The 25,538-nt window shown below is 38.0% G+C and overlaps 1 protein-coding gene across 4 annotated transcripts in view; it reads left to right on the top strand.

Annotated features, from left to right (window-relative positions):
* PSIP1 (PC4 and SFRS1 interacting protein 1) overlaps positions 1–21,011 on the top strand; it is a 35,158-nt gene extending 14,147 nt beyond the window's left edge. For all 4 annotated transcript variants that reach the window (XM_015615008.3, XM_015615011.2, XM_015615012.3 and 1 more), the window contains 12 exons: positions 1,058–1,165; positions 1,982–2,044; positions 2,949–3,048; positions 4,673–4,748; positions 5,600–5,825; positions 6,415–6,533; positions 9,232–9,287; positions 10,460–10,530; positions 14,201–14,302; positions 14,994–15,213; positions 18,042–18,153; positions 20,241–21,011. In XM_015615008.3, coding sequence (XP_015470494.1) covers positions 1,058–1,165; positions 1,982–2,044; positions 2,949–3,048; positions 4,673–4,748; positions 5,600–5,825; positions 6,415–6,533; positions 9,232–9,287; positions 10,460–10,530; positions 14,201–14,302; positions 14,994–15,213; positions 18,042–18,153; positions 20,241–20,304 — 1,317 coding nt within the window. In that variant the 3' untranslated portion in view covers positions 20,305–21,011. The remainder of the gene's footprint in view (positions 1–1,057; positions 1,166–1,981; positions 2,045–2,948; positions 3,049–4,672; positions 4,749–5,599; positions 5,826–6,414; positions 6,534–9,231; positions 9,288–10,459; positions 10,531–14,200; positions 14,303–14,993; positions 15,214–18,041; positions 18,154–20,240) is intronic.
* The last annotated feature ends 4,527 nt before the right edge of the window (positions 21,012–25,538 follow it).

Below are 25,538 nucleotides of genomic sequence, written 5' to 3'. Positions count from 1 at the left end.
AAACCAATAGTATTCAAATTGAGAGGACTGATAATCTTAAAGACATGCAGATTTATAGGCTGCAATGAAATGTTGATTGTTTTGAAGTAAATAATTACAAACTCTTAATTTTTCAAGTTCTAACTGCTTTTCCAAAACCAAAACCAGTATTTTAAAGATTTGAAAAAACCCAACAGAACAAGAGAAAGGGCATATATTACAATATCATGCATGATAAAACAGCTTACTTGTGGTTTGTTTACTATTTACTGGTTTCAGCTAGGATAGATAGGGTTGGTTTTCTTCATAGCTGGCTCAGCTGTGTTTTGGATTTAGTATGAGAAGAATGTTGGTAACACACTGATGTTTTTGCTTTTGCCAAGTAGTCTTGGAAAAGTCTTGGGGAAGTCCTAAAACAAGGACATTTCCATTTCCCATGCTCTGTCAGTGAGCAGGCGCACAAGAACCTGTGAGGAAGCACAGCTGTGGTAGGTATCCTTAACTGGCTGAAGGGTTATTCACACAGAATCACTGAATGGGTCAGGCTGGAAGGAACCTAGTCTTAATTTGCCTTTCTGCTCAAGCAGAGTCATCCCAGAGGACATTGAACAAGGTTATGTTCAGATTGTTCTTGAATATATCCAGGGAGGGAGACTCTACAACGTATCTGAGCAATCTTTTGCAGTGCTTGGTCATTTCACAGTCTTCCTCATGTTAAGGTGGAAGGAACTTTAGTGCATCAGTTTGTGCCTGTTGCCTTTTGTGCTGTTGCTTGGCACCAACAAGCAGAGCCTGGATCCATTCTCTGGCCACCCACTCTCCAGACATGTCTACACATTGATGAGGTCCCCTCTCAGTCATCTCTTTCTGAGGCTGAACAAGCCCAGCTCCCTTGGCCTTTCCTCAAAAGAAGTAGTCCAGTACGTTTAGGCTTTTAATGGGTACCTAAGAAACAAGTGTACGTACAGATTTAAACTACTTAAAGTGATGAGCAGCCTGATGGTAATTAGCATGTTCTCTTTTTACTATAAAATACTTTCTAATACATTTTTTTATTATCTGTTGACTTGCTTTGCAGTTGTCCCCTAAAGGGGATAATAACTTATCTACAGAAGCTGAAGCAGAAGAAAAGGAGATGGACACTTCAAAAGAAGATGATCTACCTTCCGACAAAAACAGCAAAGAAGTACATGAGAGCTTTTTTTATGTCTAACAGAGAGCATTGTAATATTAAATTTATTGGTATAAATCTATTACTGAGTACTAAGTACAGTTATTACTACTGTGGCAGTTTCAGAAGCTGTTTAATTATGTAAAATTTTCTTTGTGTTCACTCATATTTATATCTCTCACTGAAGTTCCTAGAAACTGAAGTTTTCCTCAGAGGGGAAACTTCTAACCTGTTTTGTCAATAAGATAAATTGAAACAGTTGGAAGACTGTGTATTTTATCACTTACCACTTACTGTATTGCAAATGTACTTCTTTTAAAGACTAGATAAAGAGTCCAGACAGACTAAAACATCACTACATAGCATCTTTATTTAGAACAGAATGTTATTTAATGTTTAACTTGTTTTTTATCTCTCAGGAAAAAGTCCTAAGTATCAGATAATCACAGTATCATAGAATGGTTTGGGTTGGAACAGACGTTAAAAATTACCTAGTTCCAGCCCTCCCTTGCTGGAAGGTACACCTTTTCCTAGACCAGGTTACTCAAAGCCCCATTCAGCTGTCCCTTGAACACTGCCAGGGATGGGGCAGACACAACCCCTATGGGGCAACTTGTTCCAGTGCCTCACCACCCACACAGTAAAGAATTTCTTCCTAATGTCTAATATTTTTAGATTTTATTAATTTAAAAGCATGCAGTGTCTTCATGTAAATTTCAAGATTCTTGTCTAAATTGTGTGCCAAAGGCTTAAGTAGTGTAAAAAAATTAGAATAAATGAAATGCCTCTTTGTTTTATTAAGATTCTTAGGAACACTTTTAATCTTCACAGGATGTGGTGAAAACAAATGATGCTTCTATTCCTAAAGTTGCTAGAAGAGGAAGAAAAAGAAAGGTAACAATATGTTTAATTACTTCATGTTACTGGAATTTTTTGGATGTGATAATAGTGGATGTTATTTCCTTTAATGTCAGATTATGCATAAATTTATGTGTTTGACACTCTACTCCCCCATTTCAAGTGCCTGAAATTTTGGCAGGAACAAAAGTTTTCCAGAGTGTTTTACAAGCCTTAATTATTTTTTAACTTGATGTGGAATATAGAGTCCCTATTTTCCCCAGATATCTCATTACAAATAAGAAAAAAATAAGACAGAAACTGTTGCTAAACTACTAATAAAATAACCTGCATTGAAGCTCTGAAAAATTTCTTTTAACATCTTCATCATATTGAACTAACACCTGAAATACTCCCCTTTTTCACAAATTTGTGATTTTTGTGGTCTCTACAACCTGGAAGAATAGAGTTACTTTGAAAGATACTTTCAACTACTTGCTCAGCATACACTAGCCTTAATGTTCATGTGGTCACTCAGCAAGCCAGATCAGGGCTCTGACCCACCCGAAAACTAGAAATAAGTAGGGGAGATTGTAGTTTTGTGTTTGAGACCTTACCTTCCAAGGTTACAGCTGACAGCAGGGATGGGCGATGAGTATGAAGTATTTGTGACTTTAGTATGTTTGTCACAGAAAAGTAGCATGCTGTATCTGTTTTCTTGTCCTTTATCCTGGTCACTAAAGTTCTTGACTGTTTTTTCCTTTTGGCATTGGAGAGGGTGAAATTAGTGATACTTAAGTATAACCTGTTAAGAAGTTCAGAGACCTTTTGTGTGTACAAGTAATCACATAGTAACGTATATCCAGAAGCTGAAAGGTGTTTGTTTGAGAAAGTAATTGAAATAATTTGAGATACTGGCTCCATTTGTTTTTTCACTGGTGAAATTAATTTTTTAAACTAGTCTGAAAAACAACCTGAAGCTGAGGAAGCAGCAGCAGGGGCAGCAACAACTACTGGGCCAGTGTCTCCAAAAGTAAGCCCCAAAAGAGGAAGACCATCAGGTAACTTCAGAAGAACGATTTAATTTTCTTCACCACAGAAATATTTCAGTAGAATTAGTTAGAGAGTCATCACCTTCCCCAGAAGTACTATAGGGTATTTTTCCATGCTAAAGGCAGATTTTGCTAATAGATTGTAGAGAGAAAACATCTCAAATTGATGAATTTAAGACATGAATGGATATAAATTGTTTAATATTAATGTTTAGTCTTCTGAATTAAATACTGGTTGGTTTGGGGTACAAGTATCAACTTTTGCAGAATACTGCTCATGTGTATATATATGGAAGGAGCTCTTTGGCAGGTTTGCTGCATAAAGGTTTGTATTCATTAAAGGTCTGTAAAATACTTTGATAGAGTTAGAAGATCCATAAAACACAAAGATGAGTACTGGGGGAACAAGGAGCCTGTAGGTGGAGTTCAGAGGACAAGAAAAAATAAGAGCTGAAGAGACATGCTCAAAAAGATGCTTAAGATAGTCTGTGTTGATTGGTAGAGAAATAAAAAGAAAATATAATTGATTTTTTTGGAATGTTTTGTTAGAAGTATTTGGTGATAATTCTGTAGTGCCTGTTTCTTCCAAATTAGCGATGATCTATTGTCAGTCACTTCAATGGTAAGCTTGCAAGTATTTTTGATTGCTAATTACTGCTTTGGAAGACAGTTCTTGCAGCAGTTAAGTAAATCGTATGAGCACCTAGTCAGTGAGACAAATAATTTACAGTCCTCTGTATCTGCTGACAATAAAAAAAAAACGTGGAACCACAATGAAATAGACTTAACTTTTGCTGTGGAAGCTGTGAAGAAATTAAGTATTAATTAATCCCCCTCTGCCATTTCATTACATGCACTAAGTATGCATTTTTAATGTTTGTGGGTTTGTCTTTACAATTTTTGCTGGTTTTCACTAATTTCAGTCAGTAAGAGCAGAAAAGGATCTGTAAGCGATGCTTTGAGCTCTTATATAAAAAACCTTTTTGGAAAATATGCTATGCAGCCTTTTCTGTTGTTGATAGGATGCTTAAAAATGCTCAGTGCTAAGACCAACAAGAGTCTAAACACTGAATATTAGGTATCCTGACAACATACTAGTCATGGTACTGGACAAGCATTTGAGGTGCGTAAGTGCCAAGAAGGCAGGCTGTTTGTCTTAGTCCTAACAGTATGGTGAATCTGAGGAAATGAAGAGGCTTGGTCTGCACTGTAGTGTGGTGGTGGAACTTCCAGACAATGGTTTGTTAGGCTGAAGAGTGATGGAAATCCCAACATATGAGTAAAACTAGTGGACAGCAAACTGTATAAATGTAGGCATTAGTGACTGTTTTTCATTCTCTAATGTCAAGTTTCTCATTATCTAATTTCAGACTCATCTTAGTTGTGCAACATGTGAAACAAATTGCAACTGCATAGATTGCAAAAAGCGTCAGCAAAAAAAATTGCCAATACTTCAATTTTGCAAAGAGATCTTGATTAAGCTTGGTATTCAATTAACTTGAGTCCTGTACAGTAACAAAGTTAGGGTGTATATTTTGATGTAACCATGGCTTATGTCTGTTGAGTAAGTATCTTGACACATAGACAAAGATGGTGGCTGTGGACTAACCTGCTATTTCTGAATAAACACTAGCTTCTGAAGTGAAAGTTCCAAAACCAAGAGGGAGACCCAAGTTGGTGAAACCATCGTGTCTTTCAGAGGGTGACTTGTGAGTTTCTCCTTAATATAAATATTCTTCATTGCTTTGTTGCTCCTTATGTTAAGACTTGAAAATTATTACTCCTGACAGGCTTTTCCGCTTTAGTGTTAAGTATAAGTGACTATTTGTATAGACTTTTTTATAATACAGAGTAATTCAAGGAAGGATATTTCTGAAACATAAGAGAGAACATATTAATCTTCTGAACTTGTTTAATCTGTACAAAATTCCTTATATGGTTGTATGCTGAGTGAAGAAGAAAGATATTTATTAAGAGAAAATACAGTATCACACAAAAATAAAATAGTGTTTTCCTTTTTGTACATTTTTGTTTCAGAAATCTCTTCAGATGAAATTGCAATGCTGTTAGTTACCTGAATTTTGGTTTTGTCATCTTACGTTCTAATATTCTTCTGTCAAGTCTAGTGCTTCTAGTAACTCATGGAAAAGTTGAACATAGGTTTAGTTTTCTATAAACTGGCACATGCACAGTTTTGGAATAGGAACAACTTAAATAAGTATACTTTATAAACCTAGTTTACAGTGTATGCACTCTTGAGTCCTACAGACCCATCTGTGTCTCAGGAGTCCACTGAGAACTTCTTGGGTTAGGATTAAATGCACTTCTGTTAATGTTGCCTTCAGTTGGCCCTCCATACTGATATTTATTTGCTAGGCTTTTTTCCTCACACAGGTAAAAAATTTTAGAGAAAGAATATTTTTGAAGAGTCATTAAGTGAATTAACTTCATAATTTTACTATTCTATGCTTAAAAAGACCCAGCTTCCTAAGTTAGAATGTTGTTCTTTTAAGTCCCTGTAGATAATGGATGTGATGACTAAATACTCTTTTTGTTTTAGTGTTAATGAGGAAGAGAAGGGAAAGAAAAAAGGACCAGAAGAAAAGCCCAAAAAGCAAGGGAAAAAGGATGAGGAAAGTCAGAAGGAAGAGGAGAAATCAAAGAAGGAATTTGATAAAAAGGAAGGAAAGAAGGAAGCTGAACCAAAAAGGAAAAATGTTGCAAAAGTGGGTTCTGCATCAGCTTCTGATTCTGAAGATGAAGGAGAAGAACAAGAAGGTGACAAGGTATAATTTTGCTTTCCTGATAAATTTATGATAGAGGAAAGTAGTATCACTGGAGATCTTTCTTCAAGTTAATGCCAGATCTTAACGGTGGTAGGAGTCTGGCGTGGCTATTGTGCAGATATATAGAATAAAAGTTTTAGAATGATAGTTTTCTCAAATAATTATTTCAGGAACTTCTAGAATTTTCGAAGAAAAACATATTTTCTAAGACACTCACCTTTTTAACAAAGGATTTAAATGTCAAGAAGCTTATGGGCCTTTTTTTAACCTATGTTCTTTGGAAGACAGGTGTTGTTTTCCTTGGCTTTATCTGGAGAACATGTGGCTTGAAATGACATTTTTGAAAGGTACAAAACTGTCTCTAGCCAACAGTATATAATGTCTTCATTTTTCTGGTGCTTAGTATTGAAAAGAAAACAAGGAGAAAAGACTAATGAAATTGTGTTTAGCTTCAGGGAAAGCTGGTATTTGTTGGGTTGCTTCATGGAGTAGGGTTGTGTCAAAGATACTTCATTTCATCTGTTTACAGAATCAATGATTTAATAATGTTACCTTTCTTTTTCAATCATAAAATGCCAAATGAAAACAGAAGAAAAAAGGGGGAAGAAGCTTTCCTGCAGCTCACAGAAGAAACACTGTAAGAAGCCAACATGAGAGAGAAGTAACAGATAGAAAGCGCAAGCAAGAGGAACAGACAGAATCTGAATCGTGAGTATATTTTAATATATGATGCCTGCAAGTTGTAGAAATATGTTGAACCTAACAGGAGGTGAAACTTCTGAAAAACTTCCGAACTGGTTTGCACTGTGTTCTACTGTTCTCTCCTGCTGCCTATTTTGGTTTTCTATCTTAACTTCTTTTTCCTGGGAGGGCGAAAAGCTCCTTGAACCAAAATGTTCTGTTGTGGGAGAATAGGAAGAATGGAACATAGAAATTCAGTGATGTCAGTCTTTCAGTGATGTAGAATCTCTAGCAGAGGACATCTGGTGTGTTCTTTTTAGAACTAATTTAAGAATATCCATGTAAAGGGGGATCAGTCTGAAAAACTGTTCAGGACAGCCATGTATTTTTCTTAAAATTTTTAGATCAAATTGGTAGGACCTGGTAGATCCTATTAATCCACGGTTATGGAATTTTGATGAGATATGGAATGCATAGGTTATCAGGAAAGCATTTCCTTTGTCACATATAGGTAAAACTTTACAAAAGAAAGGCCTTGTAAAATCATGGTTCAGGCCTTGTTACTTCGGCTAAGTATAGCTAGCAGCTAGCCTGATAAGCTCCCATGCAAAAACATCTTGAGAATGAAAAGTTTGTTAAATAAGGAACTATTCTTGGAGAGAAAAATAAGTGCACCTGTAGAAACAAGTGATCTGTTCCATGAGAATCAGTAGAAAAAGTATGTAAACATTGTTAGAGAGAAAAGTTTTTATTGACCTGTACACTCACCATCACCAACCAGTGAACTGATTTCCTAACCAGTTGTTAAACCAGTAATTAAACATGGTGCCTTCTGATAACTATATAAATATAAGCTGCGTGCAATAAAGATTGGGCTATGATGGAAGGAGAAACAGGTGCCATTGTCCGTCTCTGCTACGATATTCCTTCTCTGTCTGACTGTTGGGGCACATGCTGTCAGATAGAACAAGGAAAAAAATAATCTAGTACTGCAAAGCTGGTTGACTGATACCAAGAACAGACTGCATTTATAAGATTATTTGAATCAAAACATAAGAATAGATAGACGATCCCACCAGGAATTTATAAAGTAGGGCAGTAAGAAGAAACCTGACTCATTTGCTTTTCTGCAAATGAATGAAGAAGCTGCACCACAAGAGCTTGATGTTATCATCCCCACCATTGGTGGGAGGGCAGAAGAAAGGAAGAGAACAAGGTAAAAATTTGGAGGAAAGGAAGAAAATAAAGGTCCCCTTTACCTGTAACAAAAAAATCCTTTCTTTTTCACATCCACTAACAAAAATGTAGTTTGTTTGGGTATTTCTTTTCTTGTGGTCCAGCCCTTTTTCCTCTTCTTCATATCATTCCTCTGGAGACCTAACATAAATACTCTACCTCATTGTGGCAAACCTAAGCATTTCCAGTTTTGGAGATATTAAATTGCCTTAACATCTTAGCATCTTGGATTTGATTTTGGGAATCAAACTGTCATATACTGATTTACTTCTAACAACCAAATTTCTGCTTCTAAATCGCTGTCATATTTTATGCATTGGAGGGTAGACAGAGTTTTATTTCTGTGAGATAAAGTAGTGAATGCATAATGAATTTAATTACAGTTGATGACTAATACCACAAAACTCAATATTGATAAAAATAAAATTCAGTATAAGCTGGATCTGTGTTTTGATTATTTTGCTTATCAGTGTAGTTTCCATTTTCTGGTAGCTACTTTATTAGTATTTATTTAGTTAAGGTGCTTTGTGTACACCATTCTGTACATATACAAAATTTATCCGTAATGTTGAGATTGTGCTGCCAGTTGAAGCAGACAAGTTTCATGTTCTTTATGAAAGAAACATGGAAGATGATAAGACATGCATGCCTACATGTTTTAGGTATGCATATTAGTATGACAGGAAGAAAATAGTCACAGGACATATGCTGAAATATGCAAATTCTAAAAGTAGCCTTTTAAATCCCTCAAACAAAACCCAGGAATTGTTAAATAGAGGTTCATTATCTTCTCTGCATCACAAGCTCAAAAGCTTGTTTCAAAGATTTGTCTTCATCCTGTAACTGAAATGGAGACAATTTTTTTGGATGTTTTTCTTGAGTCTCAGCTTTATTTTCAGTGATACAAATGGGGAAAGATCAAGGAGGTTTCACTGCACTTTTAATAAATTTCTTTTTCTGTATTACAACTTCCTTCAAGAACTTTGGAATTATTACTGATACATTTATGGCCAGTTTTAAGATATATATACTGATAGAATTAATTATTTGAGAAAATAGTCATATAGGAACTGGTTATGATTAATTGATCTCCATAAATTCCCTGTGGTAATGGTAATTTCACTTATTTTGTCATGATAATTAAAAAAATTTCTTAAGTTAGTTCCATATAATGCCATTTTACCAGTTAATAGGTTGTGTTAATATGCAACAAAATCCAAAATACAGTTTGGATATTACAAGTTTTCAAAATCCTTTAATTTGCAGCTTCTAGAAAAACACGGCTGTGTATGGAGGATTTATTAGCGGTATCTTAGCTAATTAATTTATCTTAAATTGTTTGTCCTTGAAAATCAGGGTTTGGCTCTTTGTGGTTTTTGCATGCTAATGTTGTAGGAGGTAGTACCTCAGAATATTGCATCTCATCCAAAAACTGGGGGTAAAAAGCAGGCTTTACAACATTGTAAAAACATTTCAATATTTTTGATAGGCAGAACAAAGAAGAAGGCAAGAAAACAGAAGTTAAGAAGATTGAGAAGAAGAGAGGTTAGTTTAAAGAATCTAAACAGTACTTTTTGGTTGTTTTATATTTTGAGCGGAATTTATTCCTGGATAAGATAATATACTGCTGAGGGTGGTTGTGTGGTCTCAGTGTGAGATGTTTGATCCATGATTCTACTTTCAGGTTTGTGAAACAGTGCATTTTTGCCCTGTTCTTTCTGCAGTACAGTAGAACAGGTCTTTGCTGTTCTGACTTCATTGTCATTTTAGCTTTTAAACCTCAATCTCTTCTGTTTGTGAGCATGAGAAAAAAGATTTTATTTTTTGATATAAATCACTTCAGTTATTCCCATCATTTTTTCCTTTGTATCTTCTCGTAAGACAATACTCTGAGGGACCTCTTGAAACTGTCTAGATACTACCTCTCACGAAGTAGGAGGCTTAGATTCAGATTACTATGGTCTTGCCTGCTAACCTATGCCTGCAGACTGACCTTCATAGGGACAAGTAATTCCTTTTTCAGTATTCCCATCTTTGAGGTCAATCCAAACCACTGTTTGTAATCTGTAATTTGTAGTATAGTACAGATCCAGTGTCATGGAGTCCATCCAACCCAACGTTGCAGCAAGAGGGCAGATAAAAACCCATCCAAGATGGATTAGACTTAAAGGAAATTGTTTGCTTGCATTATTGTTCAAAATACATACCAAATCCAAGCAGACATTCATCATGTGAATTAGGGAATGCCATGTCCATTCATCTTTCACACTTCTGAAGCATGTGTACTGGGAACATTTTATTTGGATGGATTTGGACTGTAACTTGAATCATGACCAGTTTACTGAAAACAAACTGAAAACAAACCATCAATTTCCAGGTGTCCTGTCATGGAAGGTCTTCCAGCTTTGTAACTCTTAATATTTATTATAACTTTTTGTTCAGCTGGCCTACAATTAGAGGGCAACAGCTGTGTTTTGGAATAGAAAATTTTTTCCAGTTGTAACTCCTAAGGAGAAAATTGTGTGGGTTGCCAATAATGTTCAGTTTTAAAAAGCTGTGTACTTTTTTTCTGATTGTATTTATGTGTGCATCTGCATGTAGGATGCCTGCCTGTTTTCTTCAGCATTCTGTATGAGGTTCATACTTGTGGAATCATTTCTGCAAAAGCAAACATGATGGTATTAACAAATGTTCATGAGTGTTATTTTAATCTTCAGAAACTTCAGTGGATTCTAGGCTTCAAAGGATACATGCAGAAATAAAGAATTCCCTGAAAATTGATAATCTTGTAAGTATATATTTTTTAAACTGACTCGCGTTTCAAATTCCAGTAGGAAATACTTGGCATGTGTTCTTGTTTTTAATTAATACTCTGAAAATGAAAGGGTTTTTTTCCATATAAAAGATAACTTCTGCTTAAATATGGTTACTGTGGGCAGTAAAAGATAGTGTCAGCAAATAAAATCTGTTTTGTTTGAAAATGCTACATTATAAATTATTTACCAGAAACATTCAGATAGAATTACGTCAAATAGAACATCTGGTGCCAGATCAGCTTGCTGAGCCACATAGAAACACCAGGACAGTGGATGCAGTAGCAGGATGCAAGTGATTAGGGCTCCAGTTCACTGACTCCATTCACTGTCAAGGGAAACCTGCTGCTTGTCAGGGGTTTGGATTTGGAACATTACTGATAGATGTTTGAGGCTTTCTGTTCTTATGACCATTTGTTTGCTGCTGCAGGTTTTCAGGTTGGGCACCAGTGGGGAGTAGGGGACACTTGGACAGTATCAAACATGACTCTGTAACTCTGAGGGTAATTGTAAAGACATGGGGACCACCCAGAAGGTGATCCCTTTATTGAGGAAAAGTCTCGCAAAGGAGTGGATCAGTGTGCTAAAAGTAGTGTTGCCAAGGGGCTGACCAGCCTGGTTAAAGAGCATCAAACTAGGAATGGTAGGATAGGGGCAAATGGTGGAGCAGGATGGCAATCAGATGTAAACAGATGTCAGCAGGGTGATATAAAGTGACCTTGTAATCAACAGAATTTCTTTGCAGAACAGGTCTGAAGTAGCATGACCACAAGCATCAGCACACTGAATGAAGAGCTGCTGGCAGCCCAGCATAATAAGGAAAACTCTCATAACCTTTGTGGACCATCAGCACAACTGTGTTTCTCTTAGGGATGGCTGTACACTAATACATGTAGTGTGAGGAGCTAGCATGGGGAACAGGACATCTCTCTGCAGTAGCAGGGCTGTGGTTTCATTCGTATCAGAGATTCGGGTAGAAGTGAGGTGAGCCTTGCCTTATATTTTTACAGGCTCTTTAGGAAAGATGGGTGCTGGGAAAACAAGATGAAGGATAACTTTGTGAGAAACCAGTTGAAATGTGTGAAGCTTTGTACTGGGACAGCTGATAAGCCAGCTGTGAGTTTATGGATTGGGATTAATGGGCAAACCAAAATGATTGACATCCTGAGACTGTCTGCTACAGATCACCTGGTCAAGGAGAAGCAGAGAATTAAGTAATCTTAAAGACAGTGGGTAGACACCTTTGATTCTAACTGGAAGCTTAAAACATCCTAGTATTTGCTGAAGGGACATGTGGATAACACAGCAATGCAGGAAGCTTGTGGAGTTCGGTAATTTCCTAACACAGGTGATGAAGGAGCTGATAAGGCAAGACACTCTGTTAGACCTGATCCTCCAGACAGCAAAGATCTGGTCAGGCATATGAACGTCAGGGGCAACCTTGGCTGCAGTGACTGTGATATTGAAGTTCAGGGAGAAGGGAGCAGGATGAAAAGGATCACAGCCCTGGACTTAGGAGAGCAGACTTTCACCTCTACAGGGATCTGCTTGGAAGCATCTCTTGAGAGACCATGCTAGAGGGAAGAGAGGACAAGGAGATCTGCCTCACTTTTAGGGATTACCTCCTTCTTAGAAGTTTTAAAGTCTAGGAAAATGTGGGCCTGCTGCTGTATGGGATAGGCAGATAGGCACTCCAGTGAAAAAGGAGATGGGTAAGGTAACCAGTGTCATCTTGACCTCAGTTTGCCTTTACAATTCTGTTCAGGAATCCTCGGCCCCTGAGACCATGGGAAGATTAAAACAAGAAAATGTTGTTGCTCAGAGGACAAAGATCAAATCAGAGAACAGTTAGATGGAGACCCAATACAGAATAAGCAGGAAAGTACTGGAGGAGCTGGATGGTGTCATTGTCCATCCACTTAATTAATTTTGTTTTTGAAAAGTCATGGTGATGAGGGGCTGGTTCCTGAGGACTGGAAGAAAGCAAGTGTCACACTTACCTTGCAGAAGGAGGATCTAGATTACTACTATACGCCATTCAGTCTCACACTAATCCCTTGAAATGTGGTGCGACAAATCCTTGTGGAAATTGTTTCCAGTGATATGAAGTACAGTAAGAGCTATGAGAGTTGTCATTATGGGTTAATGAAGATGAAATTATGCTTGATAAATATGATGTCTTTTTGTGAGATGACTAGCTTGGTGAATGAAAGAGTGTATATTGTTTCTATTAAGATTAAAAAGGCACTTGACACTGTCTCTCGGGACAGCTTCCAAGACACATTTATGAAGTCTGAACTAAAGAGGCGGATAGAAAAGTAGACTGAAAACTGGCTGAACAGCAGGCCACAAAACAGTAATCAGTGGCAGAGTCCAGCTACAGGCCAGTCACTACTAGTAGTCAGTACTATTATAACATGTCATTGAAGACTGGGATGATGATGATACAAACCACACCTATAGCAAGTTTGCAAATGATGCAAGACTGAAATCATCAAAGGTTTAATGGGAATGTTGCCATCCAGAGGGACTTGAACAGGCTGGAGAAATGGGCCAACAGGAACTTCACCAACTTCAGTTCCAGTACTGCACCTGTGGAGCAATAACCCTGTGCCTCCAGCATGGGATGGGGACAGAGTGGCTGAATAGCAGCTTTTCAGAGAATGCCCTGGGGGGTATTGGTGAACACTGAGCTTAGTATGAGCCACCAATACACTAAAGTGAAGGCTAAAGTGGCCAACAGCTTTCTGGGCTGCATTAGAGAGAGAGTTGACAGAGCATGAAAGGAATGTGGTGGTTGCCCTCTACTTGGCACTGATGAGACACTGAACTGTATTTTGGTCTGCCTAGAACAATAGAGGTATGGACCTACTGTAGGGTAGGTAAAGGTTCACAAGATGGATTAAAGCCTTGGAGCATGTGTTGAAAAAGGAGGCCAAGAGAGCTGGGAGTGTTCAGTCTGGAGAAAATACAAAGATAAGAAAATAAGCATGAGAGAAGAATTATGACAGCATGAGGAACAGCAAGCCATTTCAGCTAGGGAAACAGAGTTGTTCTGGGTGTTGGAGGCAAGGTTCTGGTAGTGGTGGGAGAGGGGAGGCTGCCTTGTGCTGGACTTGATCAGCTCCAGCCTGATACAGTGGAGGAACCACTAAAGGCATGGCTGAATGGTGGTACATCTGTGAAAACTTAATAAGAAGGCAAAGCATACTGGGGCATAGGGAGTGTATAAGGACAGTTCTCTGTATTAACTACAGTGCACTTAAGGTGCTTCCTTGCCTTCTCAGTGGTTAATCACTTGTGAAAAACTATGCATGGTAAAGCCTGACTGTGGTGAACAGCTTTGAGCATAGAAGTACTAGAATCATGAAAGCAAAGCTTGCTTTATGTATGTTGAAAGCATAAAGTTCTTGGTAAATATTACAACTTAGTCAAATATAATCTTTTTATGGGAGTAGCTACAGGACAACTGGGTGTTAAATTTTTGCTGGCAAGTTTGACTATATAAATTGTTCTAAAATTAAGTACATAGTCAAATTAAGGATATTATAGGAAGGTGTCACTGAGCACAGAAGTTAGGTTAGTATGACTAATTAAAGATTACTAATATGTAAGTTTTCAGACTGATTTCTTGTTTCTATACAGGATGTGAACAGGTGTATTGAGGCTCTTGATGAACTTGCATCCCTTCAAGTCACAATGCAACAAGCTCAGAAACATACAGAGATGATCTTAACTCTCAAGAAGGTAAGATTTTCAATGTTAGTTCAAGGGTATGTGTTCTTAAATTGCTACCAGCTTTATTTACTATTGGAGTACTCTGTCCAGTCTGGATCCCTACAGATCAATAATGATGCAGACAGATTGGAAAGGGCCCAGAGGGAGGGCCATCAAGGAGATCAAAGGGTTGTAGAACCTGCCCTATAACCAAAGACTAAAGGGTTTATTTCCTTTCTTCCTGGAACAGTCATCACATTATTCCAGCAGTTTAAAGAGTTGCTGCAAAGAGAGGGTTGAGGCTTTTGTCTTCGCCAGAAGACATATGGGGAAGATGAGGGGCAATGGGTACAAGTTGCACTGGGAAAGGTTTTATTTTGATACTAAAAAAAATTATTTTTTTTTTTACAGTAAGAACAGTTGTTTCATTGTAACAGTCTCCTCAGGGATGTGGTGGAGTTCCATAACTAGAGGTTTTCAATATGTGTTGGGATCAAGGGTGCTTGATAATGTGATCCAGGCTCCTTTTCCCATGAAGAGTAGGACTGGGAGATCTTTTGAGGTCCCTCCCAGCCTAGCAGTTCTGTGGTTCTGTGACACTTCAAGTGCAAAAGTCCATGATCTCATTGTAGGTTAAAAGAAGAATTTAAGCTAGTGGGTGATGAAATTACACAGATATTGAAGGACCTAAGTGGAGACGGTTTTATTGCTTTGATTTCAGATACGGAAATTTAAAATTAGCCAAGTTATCATGGAGAAATCTACAATGCTATATAACAAGTTCAAGACCATGTTTCTGGTTGGGGAAGGAGATTCTGTTCTTTCCCAAGTACTAAATAAATCACTTGCTGAGCAAAAGCAGCATGAAGAAGCTAATAAAACCAAAGAACAGGGGAAGAAAGGAGCAAACAAAAAAACTGAAAAGGAAAAAGACCAAACAGGTAAGTCACTGTGGCTTTATTTTCTTGTCACATAAAAGACTTAGTCTCCATTAATTTTTGAGCCAGCTTCATAATATCTTTGATGTAGGAGTTTCACCAGTCTGTGAAAGCCTTTTCATATCTGAAGTTCTCAAGGACAGTACTGCTGCAAATAACTCTCAAATTCAATGTAACATTTACCATGGCTGTTTTATCTCAATTGGCTAAAGGCTTTTGCAAAAAATAAGTCCTACAATGTTACAGAATTTTAAAAAACACCAAAACATTAAATGTGAGGTAGAATGACATACTACCGTTGTTGCACTTTAACCCAAACCAGCAGCAAAGCCCTTCACAGCCACTCACTCACTCCTCCACCAGTAGGATCAGGGAGAGAATCAGAATTGTAAAAGGAAGAAAACTTCCTGGTTGAAATAAAGACAGTTAATGGGGAAAGCAAAAGCTGCCCACTTAAAAGCAAATCAAGGAGTTAATTCAGTGCTTCCCATGGCAGGCGGGTGTTCAGCCATCCCCAGGAGAGCAGAGCCCCAATCAAATGTAATAGAAAAACAAACATTATCACTTAAATATATTCTCATCCACACTCAAATATATTCCCATCCTTCTCCCCTACTTCACATACTCACTGTGATGCCATATGGTCTGTCATGTCTCTTTGGTCAGTTTGGGTCACCTGTCTCAGCTGTGTCACCTCCCGTGCAACTCCTCAACTTCCTCCCCTGTGTGAGAACATGAAAAGGCCTTGGCTGTGTGTAGACCCTACTCAGAAGTTACAAAAACATCTCTGTGTTGTCAGCTTTGCATTAGCACAAATCTAGAGCACAGCCCCATATTCACCACCATGAAGAAAATTAACTCTACCCCAGCTGAAACCAACACCATCTTCTATTCCTCCAGTAGCTTTTGGTACCTAAGCTTCTGCCACTGAGGGAGAACTTGAAACTACTTAGTTTCCTTCATTAGCTTCTTACTATATCATGCATGCTCTACCATATGTAGCAACTTTCAACCACTTCTGTGTTACTTCCCTGATGCAACTTTAGTAGTTCAGTGTAACAGTAAAAAAATAATAATTTATGGCAGAAGAATGTATTTATGCTTTTAACAGTACAGTTCCACATCAATCATGAACACTTGTATAGCAGAATATCAAAAGCTTTCCATAGTAAGCGTGTTCAGTAACAACTTTAAATAAGTACTAAAATAGATACATTTTTAAATAGAGAAACAAAATGGGACAGACACACTGGAAAGCTGTGTTGCAATGTAGGAGTTCTACCCATCTATTCAAATTTTTACATGCTTGACCTCCACAAGTACTTCACAGAAACTACATTTACTTTGAAATTGAATTCTGGGAGTAGAATTGGTTTTTTTTCAGAAAACTATTTAGAAGTTACACCACCCAGATCAAGACTAAACAAATTACTGTAACTGAGGTGCCAAGGATTCAACACAACTATAGTAGGAATGTCACTGTACTTGCAATTGCTAAGAAAGCAGGGATGATTTTAAAATCCAACAATTTTCTGGTGAGAGAATGTATGATGCAGTAGAGGTTCCATACAGATCTTTCTCCAAATGAGTGATCAGCCCAGCTAATACTTCAACAAAGGAGCTACACTGAGAGACTTCCAGGGCATAGTCTGGCTCGTGAAGCCACTCCAGATAAGGTTAACACAACTTCAGCAGAACACAGTGAAATAGTGTTGTTGCCCAGTCACATGGAAAATGGGAAAAAGTTCTATCAGAGTAGAGGGATATTTTATGGAAGTAGTTTTTTCTTTTATTTGCTGTAAAAAAAATCTAATCTTTACATGCATTCTTTTGCCCTTTTAAAACTGAACTGCTGAACCCTATCTTCACAATGATGATACAGAATGATGCTGTAATTAATGGTATTTAATGTACAGCAGATTATCTGCTATTAAATGTACAGATTATCTGCTCTGTAACAAGGGAATATAGCATTTACTGTTTTATCAAATACCTCCTGTGGCCTTTGAGTTCAGAACCAATTTTGATAAAGTATATACAGATAAACTGTAAAAATTCAGATGTATAATAAATACATTTTTTATTTTTTTCTTTAGTGTAACTCAGTAGTTTAATAAGAGGAGTTCTTTTATAAATCTGCAACTTCAAGTAAAATGGACCATTAGTTCAGAGTGACATTCCTCAACAATTCACACAAAATCACTTGCTCATAATACCACAACAAGTCAGTCACAGTAGTCATCATAGAAATTCTGAAAGATGTTAAATATTTCTTCATTGACTTCACTAAATACACCTTCAACCAGTGCTGATTTCCTGTTCGAAAAATCCATGCTATCATTACACACTTGCATTTATATAACTTGTATTTTGATCATACATAATTTGTTGGAGTCAAGAGTAAATGAAATATGATGGCATTATTAATTTCTACAGTTAAAGTAACAAGAATCCCCAAAAATTACCTGACCTGGTTAGGATGGTAAAAAGAATTTACTGCTGAAGTCTATTCTCTCACTGCTCAGAACACAAACAAGCATTATGGCCTATGATCTGTAGCCTTGCAAGCACGGGAAGAACTTGAACTTGCATGAAGAATAACTGTATAATTCCCATTGCTAAAACCATGGGATGAGGATATTGCATGAAATGTTCAGAAGTTGAAGCCGTATCAGTTAGTGTCTTCTTTATTGTTTTAGCTGCCTGGGTATCAAGGTGAGGGGAAAATATTTATAATGTTTTATTTGATTACAGTAAAGAAATTATTTGGGGCTGTTATAATACAGTTTCATTTACTGCAAGTACCACTTCTCTGCTCTTTCATTTTAAAGGTTCAAAGATTCTGAATGGAGGGTCAGAAGCCCAGGACACCAACCAGTCACAACACAATGGAGAAAATGCTGAAGAAAAGAAGGATAGGCATGAAGTTGGCAGTAAGAAAAAGTGAGTTAATCACCTTATTGAGCTGAGGATCTGTTCTGCTTTAGCTTAATCATGTAAAATGGAACAGCAGAAGACTGAAGTTACTTAATCACGTTGAGGTACTATTTTCCTCACAGAGTTTGCTCTCATCTTTAGAGAGTAACAGTGTGCAAATCATCAGTTTAAGTTGTGAATGAATATTTTAAATGTTATTTCATATTGCTGATATGGTGGAGAGTTGAGAAACAATTACAGGATGTTGTGCTATTGGAGAAAATCAGTATGTGGTGGACCAGGGCAAAGTAAAAGCTTTTTCCCTGTGTCTTAGGGTATTAAGTTGGAAGCAAAGGAAGGCTGAGCCAAGTCTTACAGAAACTAATGAGATTTTTTTTTTTTTTTTGTGAATTCATGTACTGTCATTAGTAGACAAGCCACTTTAAACAGTCTTCTACAGTTTGGCTATAAAATCTCTCAAATGCAGGTAAACTGCCGGCTAGGGCTGAAACTGTGAAATTCCAGAAGTCTGAATGCTCTACAGAGGTGGATGCACTTACCATTTTAAACACAAAGCCATAAGAATGCTGGAATTTGGTTTCAGTGAAAAATATGTTTTGTAAACAGAAACAAAAAGCAATGAATCACTTATAGAAAAAGAAACACTTAATAGAATTTAGTAACAAAGATAGAAAAGGCCCAGAATTATCCTAGAGTTGATTGTTGAAGTACACTTTGTTTTCTCCAGGCACTCTGCACCTTGCAGAGTTTTTTGTTCAGCAGTATGTATTGGAGCAAGCTCTTTTCATCACTATCTTCATTAACATCAGGAGAAACTGCAGCTGCCTGGCATTCTTTTGCTCACTGCCAAGTTAAAATTACACAAAAGAGTGGAGTATTGACTAATATTTACAAGTAAACTTAAACACAACAAAACAAAAACAACAACAGCAAAAAAACCCCCAAACAACCCTTAAGATTAAAATTTATCTGGTGTTTACTGTGAGGCAGCCTCAGAAGTAGTGAAGTGGATTTGGGAGTTTTCAACCAGTTAGGCTGAATAGTCATTCGGTCTGAACAAGCAGCATGCTACAGGAGCGTAGCGGAGTTACAAGTGTAGGTTCGCATACAGGTTATATTCTAGCCCTCTGCTTAAACAAATTAAATAAACATTTCTATCAAGTGTGTGTGGTGTTTGCTGTGGCTTTGACCTCTATACTCCAATGATCTTTGACTTTGATAAGGAAAGAAACCCACTTTACAGAAAAATATTGTATGGCTTCTTGAACGCAGGCTTTGTGAACTTACTGTTAGCAAACAGCAACAAACCAGATTTTTAAATAAACCCCTTGCAAATAGAGTGCATGTTCAGAAATGCATCCACAGGTCTGAATTCAAGCTCTAGACTCTCTGACATACAAACTTCCTTTCATTCAGTATTTTTTGTACATTTTTATTTGCAATATTTGGTTTCTTGGAAGTGAGAAATAAGTAAACAAAATAAATAATGTCCAAAACTCCTCTGTGGCTCACTTTAAGCAAAGAGCTGGTAAGTCCCCTAAATCACAGGACTATATTCAGTTCTGAATATTTCTCCCTCTACTAGAGCAAGACATGTCTGTACCTTTCTGAAGGTAATTCGGGAATTTTGGAAAAAGTTCTGTAACTTAAATTTTCTGATCTGATAGGCACATAGTAACATTTTTCATGGTGTTTTTGATAAAAATACATAGTGCTTCATGAGGTTACCTCAGTGTTTGGGATACAGTGAGTTTCAGTGGCAGGAGGTAAGGCATGTGAAGCTAGAGCACTTTTCCACCTAAACTGACATAGAGTACAGATACAGACTAACTGTTGTTGGAGCTCTGAATGACTGCCCATCACAGCCCATCACATACATCAATAGTGATGCCCCTCACTGCCAGCTTAGCTTCAGATTTGAGGGCATTGGGGTAACCTAACAGTTGGCATCGCTAATAGCCTCAGTTCTCCAGACTTCATGTGCTGCTGAGTGTTCATCAGCATCACTTGCTCCAGACTGTACAATCACCTGGAATAAGTCTTGCTTGCTGTTTTGTATGTGGTCAATAACATTGCTTTATTTTGTTTCCTAGGACATGTGGTGAAGACAGAGAGCTTGAAAAGCCAGCAGATGATTCTGCCTTTGAAAACAAATGACATCACTAAAGTCTTCTTGTTTGGGTTTTTTTAATTACAAGTTAAAGAGGATTGTTAAGTTTTGCATTTGAAATCTATAGACTGCTGAAATTCTAAATAATTTTATAAGCATAGTATTTTGAAGTTAAATTTTGTGGAATAAAAGCCCCTTTAATCTTGGTTTAAAAGTATTTAAACACTTTTGCCAATAGTTATATCCAGTATTAACAGGTAACACATTTCAGAAGATGAAATTCCCAGTTAGAAAATGCTTACATGTTACAGGACTTAGAGTGTAGTCTATTTTTAACTTACTACTGTATGTTTGTCTAGTTAATAGCAGGAAAAAGTGTAAATACTTATAACTCCAGTTGCTTCATTTGTATAAAATTTCCTCTCTTCCTATGATACTGACCTCTGTTTGTGCAGCTTTTCAACTCTTGTTGGGGATGTCTTTTCACTGTGTTTTGTAGGAGTTGAAAGCGGCATTTTTCTAGCTGTTATAATGCTAATGTATGAGTATATGTCACTTTGGTTTTTTTAAAATAAGTTTAGTTCTGTTCTTGCAAAACGCGTTGTGCCAATTTACTGCAATGTGACTTATGGTTTGCTTTTGGTATAGTAAGTATACTGAAACGAAGTGTGGCGTTCTCACAGAACCTGTTGATGCAGAATGGTTGGAAAACACTGTCTTGAATGATATATGGAATTAAAGAATTTTGAACTGACTAAGTCATCTTTGTATGGACAGAACCATTCATAGGAAAAACCTGAGTCTGATTTTAGTACTGTTTTGATTTTAGTGCTTTGGCATTAACTTGGGGACCTCTAACTAGAATTTTAACAGAAGCCTGATACAGCATTTTAATTCCTGGAGGCATGAAATGGAATAGAACAGGCACAAAACTCTCTGAAGAGTGTTTCTTGAAACACAGACTCAGTCAAAGTATTAGAACAACTTCTGTGTGGTATTTGAAAGAGGACAGCCAGGTTAGAAATTAGGATTTTAAGACTCTTAAGACTACACATCAAACAATGCTGAGTTGAAGGGGACCCACAAGGATCATCAAAGTCCCAATCCTGGCCCTGCACAGGACACCCCAAGAGACTCACCATGTGCCTGACAAACTGTCCAAACACTTCTTGAGCTCTGTCAGGCTGGTGCTGTCACCACTGCCCTGGGAGCTGTACCAGTGCCCAACTCTGGGTGAAGAATCTTTACTGAATATCCAACCTAAACCTCCCCTGACACAACTTCAGGCCTTTTTCCCCAGGACCTGTCACTGGTCGCAGAGATCTGTGCCTGCCCCTCCTCTTCCCCTCATGAGTAAGTTGTAGACTCTGATGAGGTCTAATTTCAGTCTCCTCCAGGCTGAACAGATCAAGTGGGGTCAGCTGCCACTCATACAGCTTCCCCTTAAGACTCTTCACCTCATTGCTCTCCTTTGGACAATCTTAACAGCTTCATGTCTTTCTCATATTGAGATGCCCAAACCAGCCCCCAGCACTGGAGATGAGGCTGCCCCAGCTCAGAGCAGAGCAGGACAATCCCCTCCCTTGCCCCACTGGTGATGCTGTGCCTGATGCCCCCCAGGCCAGGGTTGCCCCTCCTGACTGCCAGGGCACTGCTGGCTCATGTTCAGCTTTCCACTGACCAGGACCCCCAGGTCCCTTTCCTGACACTGCTTCCCAGCATCTCATTTCCCAGTCTGTCCATACATCCAGGGTTTCTTTACGGAACTTCATATGTTTGGTGATTGTCCAGCCTTCCCACTTTATGACAGTCTCTGCCAGACCTCTCTGCCCTTGAGGGAGTCAATAGCTGCTCCCAGTTTAATACCATTGGCAAACTTACTATTCAAGTTCTGCATCGAGGTTGTTAAAAGGATGAAGAGCACAGAGCCAAGGATGGAGCCCTGTGGAACCCCAGCAGTGACAGGTCACCAGTCTGCTGTCACCCCATTCACTGAAACCCCCCATGCCCAACCCATGAGCCACTTGCTCACCCATTTCCAGAGGCATTCGCTGCATTGTGCATAGGACACTTTTTTCCAGGAGGATACTGAAATAAAGCTTTCAATACTGTGAAAGACAGTATTGAAAGCTTTATTGAAATCCAAAAAGATTATGTGTTCTGTCTCCCATTGAATAACCACGTGTTACCTTGTCATAAAAGGAAATCAGGTTGACAAGCAGGACTCTCCTGTCATGCAGCCGTGCTGGTTCTGACTGAAACCTGCGTTGTCCTTCAGGTGTTTTCAAGAACTCACAGAATAACCTGCTCCATAATTTTACCAGTCAGTGAAATTATGACAGGTCTGTAGTTTTCAGGGTCATCCTTCTTGCCCTTCTTGAAAACTGGGACAATGTTAGCCAGATTTCAGTTGACTGGGACCTCTCCAAATTTCCAAAACCATTCAAAAATCATTGAGAGACCTTGCAGTGACATTAGACAGCTCTTTTGAGTACTCTTGGATGAATTCCATCAAGCCCCAAACACTTAAAACAGACCCAGCAGATCCTGCAGGTCCACTGGGAGCTGATCATTCTCACGGTCCCGGTCCTCCAGCTCAGGACACTGGCACCCCATAACCCATGCTGAAGAGAGGCAAAGAAAGCATTAACATCTCTGACTTGTCTATTTCCCTGTTGGTGAGGTGACCATCCTCATCCTGTAGATGAGGGGCAATGTCTTTTCTGCACTGCCTTTTGCTATTGATATATTTGAACGCTTCAACCCCAGTTGAGCTTTGACCACAAACGTTCTCTCTACAGTGGGGAGCACCATCTCCATATTCCTCCCCTGGCCTTGCTTCACCAAGCACACTCGTGTTCTGCCTGGACTGAGAAAGAATATCCCTACCCAGCTAACCTGGCCTCCTCCTTTGCCAGGTTGGCTTCTGACATTTTGAGGTTGCCTGCTCCTGTGTTTCAATAGCTTTCAGATCTTGAAGACAATACCTGAAGTTAAACCTGCGAGTTCAATCGCCATGGCAGCTCCAGTATGAAACTGTCTTTGGCAGATGGCCACAATGACTGGCCTCCAGAGACTGTGACTTTTTGCAATCTCTAGCACTTCACGACAGACTGATGTTAAGGGGAATAACTGACATGGCTGTACAGCTTGACCATCAGATAAGGAGCAGTCTCATTTAGCTTACAAATATAGGTTAGTTATTAAATGCTGGATTTTGTGGATTTCCACATTCCAGCTAGCCATAAGACACTTAGTGAAACATCTTATTGAATACATCTTATAAGATGTTTTTATTGAAACCTCAAGAAACTCAAACAACTTTCACTTTTACCCTTGAAAGATTTTTCTCTGAAGATGTTACTGGAGATCCTCACATAGAGCATTTCTCAATTTCGACCATTTCTCAATTTTGACCATCTCTTTTAATCAAACCTTATTAAAAAAAAAAAAAAAAAAAAAAAAAAAAAAGATACACTTTTACCCTTGAAAGATTTTTCTCTGAAGATGTTACTGGAGATCCTCACATAGAGCATTTCTCAATTTCGACCATTTCTCAATTTTGACCATCTCTTTTAATCAAACCTTATTAAAAAAAAAAAAAAAAAAAAGGAAAAAAAAAAGATACTGTATATTTGACAAGGATACTGAATTGCCAGATCCACCTAGTTTTCACACAAGTATCTATAAGCTAACTCATCTGTCACAACTGTTTCAGAGATAATGGGTCACCCTGACACTGCTTCAAGCCGCTAATTGAAATTGGATCCAGAGATGAAGGTCCTGATTGTGTGATGCAATCATTCTGTCCATACAGCTGCTTGGGCTTTTGCTGCCTAAATTTACTACCTAAATTTACTGCCAAATCAGAAATAACCTAAATTCACAAAGTCTGGTAAGACTGCAAAAAGGGTCATCTCATCTTGAAAGATGCCTAAGTGGCCCTAAACTGTGTCTCTTGAAAGAAACAAGCATAAGAGCTGAGACTGACTGGGGAGTCACTTAAAGTCTTACAAGGAATAAGACTGATTCTTTCTCAAGAAAGAAAACACAGCTACGCACAAAATTTAAAGCAGAGTTAACTTTAATAATAACATCTCTACTTCAAGAATGAAGTTTACTACAGCTTAAAGTATTGTGCAGCCCTGTTGAGTTGCTCATCATTCAAGTACACAGGGGACTCCTGTGGTAATGTTACAAGTGCCTGGATAGCACTGGGAAGTGCTATATCACTGTCTATATCAATCATGTTTTACTCACAGTAAAATCAGAGGGACTTCACCTCTTCCTCAATACAAGAAAGAGAGTTTTGTATCACCTTGTCAACAAGGCAAAAACTTTCTTTAGGGAGAGAATCTGCAATACATTTGGGAAGTCTGAAATAACTTGTAAAGGATTATACTGCATAATCACTGAGCGTTTCATAAAAAAAATCAAATCCAAAAGCTAACCACAGATTCAGGTTAATGCTTTTGAGATTCCACTAGCAACACAGAGACACGGGATCATTAAGAAGATTTTTTTTCTCATTTTTTGTCATGAAATAATATGCTTGCTTGGTCATTTTCATCATGAAGACACTCATAGCATTTAATAAGTTGCTGAAACAAATATCCAGCTGTAGAGATTTAGCTACAAACGGGCCCATTATGCAATGCTGGATTTCACTAAGAGGACTCATTCAGAAAGACTTACCAAATCAAGACCAGACCCAGTTGTCCCATCACAGCTTCTGGGATCTTTAAAACCTATGACTTAGTGTAACCTTTTTGTTCCATCAGTTAAGTTTTGTTTTATCAGTTAAGATGAATCACTGAATATGAAATAGGACGACATCATACAAACAGCAAGCTTCTAATGATTCTTCTCTGTTCTGTAGTTAAGCATTGAATGCTCTCAACTCCTACACTCAGACTGTGACTAGCTTCTCTCTGCCTTACTGGAAGCATGGGACTGGCCCACTAAAATTTCTTTATCTGCTGGGACACCAATTTTTAAATATATTTGACCTTAACATTTAATTAAGAAGATAAATGGGTTGTGTGAGAGACAGCATTATTTGAGGCAAATCAACTTAATGGAAGAGTCAAGTCACATTTTGCCTTTTCTCTACATCTAAAGAAAAAAAATTCCCCCCCCACAAAAAACCCTACTGATTGCTGCTTTAGAACTCGAGCTAGCTCTCTGTATGATACCAAATCCAATACTGAAGAGGATTGGGAAGCCTGTATATTTATGGCAGACAGCTGAAAGAGGCGGAGATAGGGGAAAAATAAGGAGT

The sequence above is a fragment of the Parus major genome, chromosome Z, assembly GCF_001522545.3.
Source record: "Parus major isolate Abel chromosome Z, Parus_major1.1, whole genome shotgun sequence".
NCBI lineage: Eukaryota > Metazoa > Chordata > Aves > Passeriformes > Paridae > Parus > Parus major.
Note: the sequence above shows the minus strand (reverse complement) of the source record. Positions and strands in the feature narration are given on the sequence as shown.